At 35.9% G+C, this 12,140-nt stretch overlaps 1 protein-coding gene across 1 annotated transcript; it reads left to right on the forward strand.

The window, feature by feature from the left end:
• Positions 1-9,423: 9,423 nt before the first annotated feature.
• On the forward strand, positions 9,424-11,862 carry LOC107084191 (beta-crystallin A3-like). Its single transcript, XM_015373902.1, has 6 exons — positions 9,424-9,458; positions 9,774-9,835; positions 9,913-10,031; positions 10,121-10,262; positions 10,343-10,485; positions 11,247-11,862. Exons 2-6 carry the CDS (start codon positions 9,797-9,799, stop codon positions 11,392-11,394), a joined length of 591 nt encoding a protein of 196 aa, XP_015229388.1. The 5' UTR covers positions 9,424-9,458; positions 9,774-9,796; the 3' UTR covers positions 11,395-11,862.
• The last annotated feature ends 278 nt before the right edge of the window (positions 11,863-12,140 follow it).

Here is a 12,140-nt window from a genome sequence, read left to right on the forward strand (position 1 = left end):
AGCGGCAGTGCGCACAGCAATAAACATGATGAACACCTCTTTGTGTCTGAGCTACTCTAAACATTTGCTTTGTGCCCTGACAGCTGAGGGGAAAATGAAGTCTCCAATTAACAGGACAACAAAACACTATACACTGAAAAAACTGTAACATGCGCTTTTCACTCTAAACTAGATAAAATTATTGATTTGATTATGTAAATCATTCTTTTTGGATTTTGAGACATCAAGTTTGATTTAATCTGAACTAAATACACGTAGAAAGGACCCCAAAAAAGGTTTTTGATTTCTCTCAATATGTATATATTTATTCATGGTCTGAATGTAATTTTTTCTGTTTTTTTGGCTTCCTCCCACAATCCAAAAACATGATTGTTAGGTTAATTGGCTTGTCTAAATTCTCATATGTGAAAACAATCTAATTTGGTTGTATTTAAATTAACAGTTTTTTATACAAAAACATCAATTCTAGTTTAGTTAAAAGTAAGTATATAGGTTGGTCCAATGTCAATATATTAGTTTGGTTCATCAACTGAAATTTTCAGAAAATCATTTGAAACAGGGCAAAGATTTTAAGTTGTGTCAAGTGCAGTATTATTGTTTACATCAACATAATCAGGTCATAACAAGTGATTAAATTCAGATTCTGTGAAGTCAAATATTTTAGATGTGATATCTGGACATCATTTTTTTTTTTTTTGTTTGAGCAAGGTTATACTTTTTCCACACTGGAAAAATGATGTAGAAATAAGAAAAAAATTCTTAAACTAAGTGTATTTATCCTTAATTTGAGTCAGTAAATGAGAAAGTTTGCCAATCGAATGAGTAGATTTACTCTTAAAATAAGACAATTAGATAAAATGCACTGGAAATAAGACAATGCAATTGTGTTTTCTTTTTTTAAGTGTAAATTATTTTTGCTCCATTGGCAAAATGTCTCTTTTACCTCCTTAATTCAAGGACAAATGTACTTATTTTAAGAAAAAATGACTTATCTAGATTTTTTTCCAGTGCAGTGTTCTTGGTAAAACAAACAACAAAATCTACATGAAATAATAGGGTTTATTTAAAGTTTTGAATCTACATCACTCTCTGAAAAGAAGTGCAATCTGCTATTAATAAAAATAGATTAAAATCTGTCATAAATGTGAATGATATTCGAGGGAGAATATTGACAGGTTTTATGAATCCAGGGCTGTCAACTCTCACCCATTGGGAGTGAGACTCACCCATCTCTGTGTCTTCACACTCTCACTTCATATTACTAATTTCTCACACTAAAAACTATAGTTTAATAATCTCTCGTTGGAATTTAGGAGTAATTAAACCAACATAAATATTTTAATTCTTAAAGCTTCCAGGTTTGCCTCTCAAACGCTCAAATAGAAAAAGAACCACTGCATTTTATTTTTCTAAAGATCAGCCAACCAAGAAAAGACCAACCACATCCAAAGAGGATGTGCAGAACAGCTCAGTTATCCTGGATTCATAGAGGAGAAACCACAGGGAGGTTCTTCTTTTATTACTACTGGTCATATCCATTTATCTTTATTTTGGTCCATTGAATATGTTTAAAAACTTAATTTCCACCACACCTTCCAAAACTCAAACAGAAGTGCTGTCTCCTGTCATGGTGAGTTTTTATAAAATCTACAGCCTCCTAGAAAAACCTGAATTGTTTAACCATTTTGTCAATTGTAAGAAAAAGTAATAACATAATGAATGAAGCCTTTTAATCCTTAGCCTATTTCCAAATATTCATACACAGTGCAGTTTGCATAGGTTTCGATTGCACTGGTTCCTGTATCATTGTGAGTAATCCAGCAATACAGTAGCTTATTGGTTCCCCATTGCTTAATTTACTTGAACTGCAGAGAATAATTAATGAACAATGTTGTGAAATTCTTAGTTTAAAGTATATTTAAGATGCAAGTATTTTAGTCGGGCCCATTCTGCTTTACTTAAATTCTCTAAAAATCACCAGAATGTAGAAAATAATGTGAGAAAAATGTTCCACATAACTGCAGACCACTTATTGTTACTCAGTAACATTTACTGTGCTAGAAAAATTCCACATTTTGCCACGTTCTATTAGTTAAATCTTCTGAAAACCTCCAACCTAAAGTTGCACCTAAACTCATCTAACCCCGACTGTCATGATTTTATCAAGAGCTCGGACCCATATGCAGATAAACCAGTCCAGAGAGACAAGGGAGAAAGTTTAACAGGTTTATTGAGAAGTTTTGTAGAGGTTCCAGTGTTGCTCTGAACACTGCTCAACAGGAACTGAAAGGTGAGGGGAAGACACTGCGGTTAGTTCAGGTTTAGTGGGAGAATTGATTCTCGAACTTGAAGAGGAGAAAAGGTTGGCGGACTCACGTTTCCAGAGATTAGGTTGACTCTTAGACTCCAGCAGGTGAGGAATTTGTTCCGGTGTTTGTCTCATACAGAGGAGGGTGGACAGGGTTACCCAGAAAGCATTTGCTTGTAGATGAACAGAGAAAGATTGACTGCCACTCAGATTTCCTGCGGTACGTGAACACACTGTTGTGCAGATGAATCCCTTGCTCAGTGTGAAGCTCAAACGTTTTCTCGGGGAAACGTGGATCCAAACCTCCGGTTTGTTTCCTCAGCTCAGTTTGAAGCTCAGTTGATTCTTCCAGGGAGAGAAGGTCCGAAAAATCCAGTTTGCAGGATGACTTCCTGCCGAGAGGCAAAGACAAAAACAATGTTAAGACTCAGGTTGACAAAAACTCAGTTTGACTCAGCAAAACTCAGCTTGGCTAGAGTACCCAAAACTGGCAAACACTCTGGCGTCGAGGTAGTGGCAGTTAGCAGCTTAAGAACACTCCGTTAACGAGGTAACGACTTGCAGGTGTGTGAGGAGGAGAATCAGAACCAGGTGCCACCTGGTGAAGGAAGGAAGACAAACAAACAAAAACACAGACCACACAGACTGGAATCCTAACACTGACAAGGTTTCCTGTCCGAACTATTGTTTGGTGAAAAGTTGGCGGCACGGTGAATCAGTGAGCCAAAGGTCAAGCACCACCATGGTTTGTATATCCCACACAGATATAATGTCACATTTAAGATTTTTCAGCATTATTTTCAGTTTTTTAGACTCCAGGATTGAGTCTGATGGAGGAACTAGAGGAAGTTTAACAACTTGGAACTCATGGGGTGTCATTTGTAAAGATAAGCAGTCAAAAATTAGGAGCAATATTTATGGTTATTTAGCGTGTTTCAAGACAGAAATAAGGGGGTTATTTATTAATATTAAGTCGTTCATTCATTTATTTAAATCTTACTTTGTTAAATAATAATTTGGTTTGGAGCTGAATATTTAGTTTGCAAATTTAATATTTAGTTTTAAAAAATATATATTTAGCTCCAAACTAAATATTTATTTAACAAGTAATATTTGTAAAAATAAATAAATCACATAGTGAAACAAGCTAAATAACCATAAATATTGCTCCTAATTTTTGACTGCTTAACTTTGCAAATGGCATCCCATAGGAGCTCATCACCATGCATGCATGATCAGATGAAGAGCCCTGACATTATGAAATAAGATAGTATGTAGTATGTTTTCATTATGACACTTTACTCTTTGAATATTTTCCAAAGCAAAGAAATCAGATCTTTGTGACACTATATGAAAATGCTCCAAAAGGCACAGTAAACATACACATTATTGATTTAGCAGGTGCCTGAGTACAAGACACTGAAAATGTCAGTTTCTACAGTTTTACTTCATATGCTCTTTGCAATTCAAATTGCTTTACATCATTTTGCAAAAGAACAAACAAACAAACATAAACTTATGCGAACAAACAAAATCAGTAAAAGGGAAGAGCTGTTCTCAGCTGTAAACAATACTGCAGTGGATATATAAAATCACAGTTTTGTTTTGTTTCTTTTTTTTGTTTTTTTGGAATTGCTAAGACATATTTTTCCATTCAGAAATGTCATTTGCAAAACGGGTCACAAAGAAACTCAGAACAGGTTCAGGTTCTAAAAACAAAAGGCTTTCTTTGGCAAAATGTTTTTCCGTTATCAAAACTCATCATCTCCCAAAATCATCTTTCTTCATCAAAAGGACCAAATTCTGATCAGGTGAATAAATGTGCATCCTCACTCATATCACACAGCAGCTAAAGGTTCCTTCAGTACTCACTGATTTAGTGCTGTGAGCATTTTGGGGTTCATATTTTACACAAATGAATAAACAGAGACAGTAAATGTGTTTACTGCCCAAAATCTGACAGCTTAAAATGATGAAAAGTGATTTCCAAACAGAAAATATTAACGTTAATAAGTTCTAAGAAAATAATAGACTAGAAGCAGGTTTCAGTACATGAGCCAAAGTAATCGAGAAAAAACTGTAATATAAAACACAGTAAATCAGTCATATACTTCAAGACATAATGTAATGTAATGATGATGTAATAACACAATAGAAAGCTGTATGAAAGCATTTGATGCATGTCCACAACAATTTATCTGAAATAATGAGAAACTAATACCATTAAGTAAACAAATTATTCATTTATTTGAGATTGAATTTAATGTGCAAATGTTAATAGTGATTTGAGAAAAACAGTGACAGAGAAAAACTGTAACTAGAATTCTTTTCTAAAAAGTGAAACCTGAAGAACAAAACCATATTATTTAAAGGAATGACCAATTAGATGATACACTGCTGGCTTGTGTTCATTTTAACAGTTTGCCATGTAAAAATAAAATCAACTCTGTTTTTTTTTTTTTTTTTACCAGGGACCAGTTTTCAGTCAGTCGGTTGTTTTCCTTTATTAAAACCAAGATGAAAATAACTAACAGAGAGTTAGCATTATGCAACATTTCAAAATTCTTGAAATTTCGAAATTTCGTTTGCTATACACTCTGTGTACCCCTGTCCTGGTGGTCTGTCCTGGGTTTTCACTACCAAGCACTCAAATGCTTTTCACAAATCATCTAATTAGATAACCATTTGAATATAATCGGATCATTAGAAGATTTTAGATCCAAAATAACTTCTTTTTGGTTGAAGAAATGCTCAGATTATTTAATTCCACTCAATAAAAGAGAGGAGCAGAAATTATTGTTTGGGTTTTGAACCCTGTCTTTGTGTTTCTGTGTCACCAGGATCATTCATGTTAGGCCTGCCTCTGGAGACCTCAGTCACACAACCCAGCTCTGCTTTGGCAGCATGTGTAAATATATTAGTTGTGCCAAATCGACTGTAAATTGAAACATTTTAAGCGGTCGTAGTATTGAACATGTAAGGAGTCTGGCCCTTCTTTATGTAATCATTAAAAAATGGGTGAAAATGTTCCACCTAACAGGGAGAACGTATTATCTGTAAAATCCTTCACTGAAGTCATTTTACTGGAGATATATACAAACATATCCTCCTGAGAACCGAAGAAAAAAAATGTTTTACAATTTCTTTTTTTGTGTGATTTCCCATGTATTTAGACCTAAAAAAACACATTACAAGTTAAATTTTTTTAAATATATTTTTAATTTTAATTTTAATTTTATTGCATGTCCACTGTGGAGGACAACAGGACGATTTTCATGGGAAAATAGAACAAGCTTAAGAAATAAAGAAATAAAAAAAGATTATGTCTTGAAAGTGATATTTACCTAAGAACTTTGACATTTGATAAAATCAGATACAATTCTGTAAAATTATTCTTTTGTTTGTTGCTTGCAACAGCAAAAATACATGTATTTAGTTCAACAAAAAACTATAAGACATAGAACTAAGCAGTTCTGTATTTCATCTTTCGTCTTCCTCTGGATATTTTTATTTTATAACACTAAACATGTTAACAGATTGAATGGTTAATATGTGGGGCTTATTATGCATGGGGCTTAATTTAGTTGTGATTTAGTGCGTCCCTGAAAGCCTCATCAGCTTCATGGTTGACTGATGCCACCTGCAGATCATTCATCTTGAACCTCCTAAAAATATAAATAAAATACTCTCTTAATTCTAAATAGCACACTTTTTTTTGCAGAGCTGTTAATTATGTGAGCAAAATATTTTACTTTATCTGCTCCCGATTCAAACGGGGTCCCGAAGTTTTTGTGATAAAGAGGTGAGGGATTTTAGTATTTTGGTCAGTTTGGCTATGTGGTGACTGTGGGCTCTTCACGTGGGCCTGCTGAGTCTGCTCGTCCCATTGTCACGTCTGAGTTGCTGCTTTCGTCAGCAGAAACACAGACACAACAGGCCCCCCCCACACCCATTCAAACACACACACATATTTGCACCCATGTCCCTCGCACTTTAACCTGAATAAATTCACTTTGATTTCACAAACAAAGCTTTCATTTTGACAATTACTGTAAGAGCACATGCACTCCTCTCACTCCCTGTTTATCCTTTTAGATGCTTTCTCTGACCTGCACATCAACAGATATATATTTACACACACCAGCAGAGACGGGGAGTCTGGACAATGTGCTGACCTCAGGAAGCCATTCCTAAATGTTTGTTGTTCAGTGCAGCTAAGAGAGGTAATAAGAGGAGTGAACCCTCTGTTGTACGCCTATATTTGCTTATTCTGCTCACACTGGTGTGTCGACACTTTGATGTTAATTTAGGAATAAATATGTTGAAAAGCAGAAGTTTGTGGTGCATATGTTTTGCCTGAGTTAATGAGATGAATAGAAAAAGTGGGTGTGACCTACTGCCAGCTTTTTTTGATGGACTGCCTGCCAAAGAGCTGCCAGAGGCGTAATGCCACTGCCACTGTTTAACTTTACTGACAATTACCTACTACATAGCAAGAAAACATTATCATTAATCTTGAAATACAAAGAAATTACATCCATATCAGACTAATTTACAAAAAACGTCACCATTTATCAGCCTCCAGTTACGTATATCAGTAGGAATAGAAGGGATGTCACAATTTAACACTTAAAAAAAGGCGTAACCTAATTAAAAGACAGAAATATAATTTACTGGACATTTGACCATCAGCTTTATATTTTGAAGTGAAGACTGCATCACTATGAGCTTTTACTTTAATCTGGACAATTATGACAATTTGTTTTTTCCACATCAACTTCATTAAGACAATCTGCTTTAGCAATGATTTAAAAATTCTTATTACTATCTTACTCATCGTGTTATTGCCAGTTAGCTGTTCACTGCTCCCAATGTACCACAGAATGTCATATCTTGCACTCATCAAATGGCAACTTTATTTATTTAAAAAAAAAAACAACAGACTTCGGCCTCCCATGACAAATATTTCTATAATTTACAAAAAAAAATCTAAAATCAAAAGTAAAGAGTAAGAGGAAAAACGAAATAAACAGAAAAAGATGAACTAACCACTTGATGTTTGATTAACTTCTCATTCTGTAGATAAACCCTTCCTAAAAGTTAGGGTGCACAAAGAAAAAGAAAACAAATCCTTTGATTTTTCTATATGCAGTTCTTAAATATTACATTGCATTTAGCAACACAATACATTATACAAAATACATTACAGTCAAAGGAAAATGATACTTTTCAAAAGCCTTTCAAGCATTTTATTCTGCCTTGCTTTAGCTATGCTTTCCTGATATTTGCTTCAATTACACCTGCAATCTTTTGGGGGTAAAATTTCAATCTGGACATTTACTGGATCATTTTAGCACAGGGATTTTTTTTTTTTTTTTGGCCAAACCATTTTATTATACGGCTGTATGTTCATGGTTGTCTACCTGGATGGTGAACATCCTCCCTAGTCTCCTGTTCTATACAGCCTTTAGCTGCTTTTTTTTCAGGGTTGTCTTGTATTTATCTACATCCATGTTATCAGGTCTGATATACCTGCTGAAGAAAAACACTCCCACAGCTTTGTGCTGCCACCACTGTGCTTCACCATGGAGAGGGTGGAGAATGTGTGTTTGGTGTGGATTGTTGTTTTCCACTGCACATTTAGGTCCAAAAGTTCCAATCTGGTCAAATCAGAACAGAGCATTTTTTCCCAAATTCCTCACCTACATTTTATTTTTTAACAATGACACTCTTCTGTATATTAACAGCTGCACAACTAATGGTTGTCCGCTCTACAAAGTCACCCATCTGAGCCGATCATCTCCCCCAGTGTGTCTCAAGGCCTCTTGAATGCCTCAGTTTAGTTGGACTGCTATGACTTGGCAGGTTATGCCACACTCTTTCCATTTCCTTTGATGGATTTAACAGTGGTCAGTAAAATGTTCAAAGCCTCAGATAAACTTTAGAACCAATCTTCTTGCTGGCAAAAGTACTGTATTTCTTGGTCTTCATGACAATGTGTGTTCTTTTGTGAACTCTTACAAACTTCTAAAGACGTTATAGAACAGCTGGACACATACACAGGTAGAATTAATTTATATTAAAGGCAACCGATGATTAAAAATGATTTTATTTAAGGTGATCTGGACTGAATAAAACATTATCTAACACTCTTTTGATTCTTTTTGGACCGCATTGTAAAACTCAGGTTACTTATACTCATACTACAATAAATAAAGGTTACTTATACTTATACTACAGGGTACTTATACTATTCCAAAAAAGAAAAATAATCCAGTGGACTTTGTTTCCAAGCTTGATGACATTTCATTTCCCATCCAGGAAGCTTTTTTTAATTCAAAATGTCAGGAATAGCTTTGAGTTCAAGATTTTATACAGTAGCCCATCAAAACCTTGTTTTTGTTTTGATAGGCTACTGTATAAAACCTCGAACTCAAGTCCAGTGGAAACAAAATCCAGTGGATTGTTTTTTATTTTATTATTATTTTTGGAATGACTGTGACCTGTATGACTGAGAATCTTCACCAGCATATACTCTGCTATGTGTAGGTGAATACAGTATCACATGCAAAACCAATAAAATACATAAAAGTTTGTGGTTAGAATAAAATGGAAATGCATATATTGCAAATTAATAATTGTATTTAATTTACTCAGCGACTTCCATGGTTAATATGTATTGTTAAAGGATTCAAGTATATTAGAAATACTACAGGCCAGATTTGCTAATATATCCTTTTAGATCTCATTAATAACAGGTGGCTGATCATTGGTGAGAAGTTTTTAACATATTAATCCTGAATTCAAAAGCTGCTAATTTACTTTCCACTCCGATTAATCCGATCATATAACTCATTGTTTAAACCTGCCTTCTGTCTTTTTTTTTTTTTTTTCACCTTTGCACCTAATGCATAGATTTACTGCGTAACGCGGTGTAGCCTTGCATACTCTTTGTGTTTGAATGAATCAAAGTGTCCCTGTGCATTAACCCCTCGGTGGCCCTCACAACAAAACAAAGCAAAATGCTGACTGGAGGCCAGGCGTGCCTTGCCCCCGGCCCCTGTAACCCGTGGGTGTATTTATACCCCCATATGCGCTGTTGCTGCAGACTGTTCAGTGGATCCCTGCACCACACAGCTCATCAGTTTGGGTAGGTTCAAGGTAGCTAAAAAAGTTAACAATGCAAAACATTTATATATCTGTGGACATCCCGTGCATTCAATGAAACTTTAAAACTAGAAATTCAGAGATGTAGCTGTTGGAGTTATATATGGTGTGGCTATGTACTAAAAAAAATAGTTCTCCCTTGAATCAAGAGGTTAAAAAAAGATGAAAAAATGCAAAAAGTCACTGGAAAAGTGAATTACTGCTCATGTTAGCGACGTCAGTGCAGAGATTTGTAAGAGCAGAACTGTGAGTCTCTTACATCATGAACATCCTGACTCTTGATGTCTTTTCCTGACAGGTTCAGCTGAAGAAACGGACATAATGGCTCTGACAAATCCTATGCCCATGGGCCCTTGGAAGGTGAGCTCCATGTTATGCATGTGAACAGCGGTTTCAGTCGCTACATCCTGACCTCTGCATCTGTTTGCTCTCCTCAGGTCACCGTCTATGATCAGGAGTACTTTCAAGGCAGTCGCATGGAGTTCACCGCTAGCTGCCAGAACATTATGGAGTATGGGATGGAAAATATCCGATCCCTGAAGGTGGAGTGTGGCGTGTGCGTATCCATTGACACCTTTGGTTGTTGTTTTTTTATTTATAGCTGTAAAGGGTGGGACGATCATATACTCTGTCTTTGTCTCATAGCTGGGTGGGCTACGAGCATTCCAGCTTCTGTGGCCAACAGTTTGTCCTGGAGAAGGGTGATTATCCTCGCTTCGAGGCCTACAGTGGCAGCAACTCCTATCGCATTGAGAGGATGCTTTCCCTCAGGCCAATCTGCTGTGCTGTAGGTTCAACAAGAGATTCTTTTAGAAAACTTTAAGATTCCCCCGGGGCCAACTATAGCTTTGTCTCTGTCACTTGTAGAACCACAAGGAGTCCCGCATGACCATCTTTGAGTTTGAGAACATGATGGGTCGCCAGTTTGAGCTGTGTGATGACTACCCCTCCCTGCAGGGCATGGGCTGGATCAACAATGAGGTTGGATCTATGCAGGTCCACTGTGGAGCGTGAGTTCTTCTTCCTGATGTCCAGTATCTTTCATATGCAGTTTATTTCACACACATGCACAACTGCTACAGCATGACTCATTGATAACATCACTGAAATATTATGTGACATTGTTGTTACTTATAAAAACAGAAATAGAAGCAACAATACACACAACATACTTCTAACGGACAGAGACAAACATCATTCAGCACAGTGGCTCTTTCAAAGTGAATAATTCTTCTCAATATTACAAACACTGCTATTCAGAAGAGATGAATCATTGACTGAACCCATTAATTTACAGATAAGACGTGACTGCACTTCTAATCTGACTTTAAAATGTTTTTAAGTTAACTTAAACATGTTAGAATATAGTAAACCTTTCTATAATAGGCTGCCCTAAAAGGATAGCGTGCTGTAAAAGAGAGATGTTTTCTGAAATTAGAATAGGAAATCCCTTTATTGTCCCAAAAAGGAGAAATTGTGTTGTTAGAGCAGCAGCAAAAAGATTATAGCAGAAGTTGTCACACAAATGTGGACCTTAAAAAAGTGTGTAAAAATAACAGAATAAGTGACAGATTTAAGAAAATAAATAAAATACTGTATGGTATTTTTATAATATAATTACTCTGTATCTGCAGAATAAACAATCAATAAACAGCTGCTGCTAAAGCATGTCTTAACATTAACATGCAGCATTGTGACTGTAGACATTACAACATAAAAATAAATATACTCAGTATGATCCTTCATGCAATGTCTTGGTGTTTTCTTGCAGCTTTGTGTGCTATCAGTACCCTGGATACCGTGGCTATCAGTACATCATGGAGTGCGACTGCCACGGAGGAGAGTACAAATGTTATCGTGACTTTGGTTCCCACGCCCAGACTCCCCAGATCCAGTCCATCCGCAGGATCCAGCACTGAAAGGGGATTTCCTTCACACCTCATTCTTCCTCCCTTTTCCCCTCTTTCCCTCCTCACATTTCCATCCCTTCTTTTCTTCTCACTGTCCCATAACCGCCAACTCTCCCAGCCCAGCTCATCCGACCGGTCGAAGCAGGACCTGGGACTGAACTTAAGGTGCTTACTGACATCAGTGGTTCCCTGCACATTTGCTGTTTTTGTTTTAAAGGACACAACATGAATAAAGGAAAGTTATTAGAAAGACAGAAGTTTGGAATGAGAGATTTGAAAACAATGTGGAATCAATCAAAAAGAACGGATATTCCAGCGCGGTGACGAAAAACTTTTCCAAGGTTAACGCTCTTTTCCTTCTCCTCCAAGGATGGCCTCACTGTCATCACCATTGTCCTCTAAGCCTTAACTACCAGTCTTGGTGTTGATGTAATATCAATGACTGCTTTTGTTTAGGATAATGAATAAAGGAAATGAGCAAAAAAATTCAGATTGATGATAATTATGTATTTAAATGCTTTTACTTTTATTTCTTTTCTGGTTTTGCTTCAATGAATCACTATGACATTTATTTACGGGAATCAATCAGCCAGGACTAACTACAAATGTCAGCTACCTACTTTAAAACCTACAACTCATACTTAAACCATCACATTGGGAAAATGCGTTGTGTTTCTCATAATACATGTTTTTTTTAGACATAAACATACATATATATACATATACATATATATATCTATATATATATATATATA

Source organism: Cyprinodon variegatus, unplaced genomic scaffold (genome assembly GCF_000732505.1).
Source record: "Cyprinodon variegatus isolate N-32 unplaced genomic scaffold, C_variegatus-1.0 Scaffold94, whole genome shotgun sequence".
Classification (NCBI taxonomy): Eukaryota; Metazoa; Chordata; class Actinopteri; order Cyprinodontiformes; family Cyprinodontidae; genus Cyprinodon; species Cyprinodon variegatus.

What these genes read in the sequence shown, in the direction of transcription:
- LOC107084191 (XM_015373902.1), top strand. Translation starts at nt 9,797, where the DNA reads ATGGCTCTGACAAATCCTATGCCCATGGGCCCTTGGAAG. An exon ending in TGCCCATGGGCCCTTGGAAG is followed by an intron (nt 9,836 to 9,912) that starts GTGAGCTCCATG and finishes TGCTCTCCTCAG; the next exon opens with GTCACCGTCTATGATCAGGA. An exon ending in CTGAAGGTGGAGTGTGGCGT is followed by an intron (nt 10,032 to 10,120) that starts GTGCGTATCCAT and finishes TTTGTCTCATAG; the next exon opens with CTGGGTGGGCTACGAGCATT.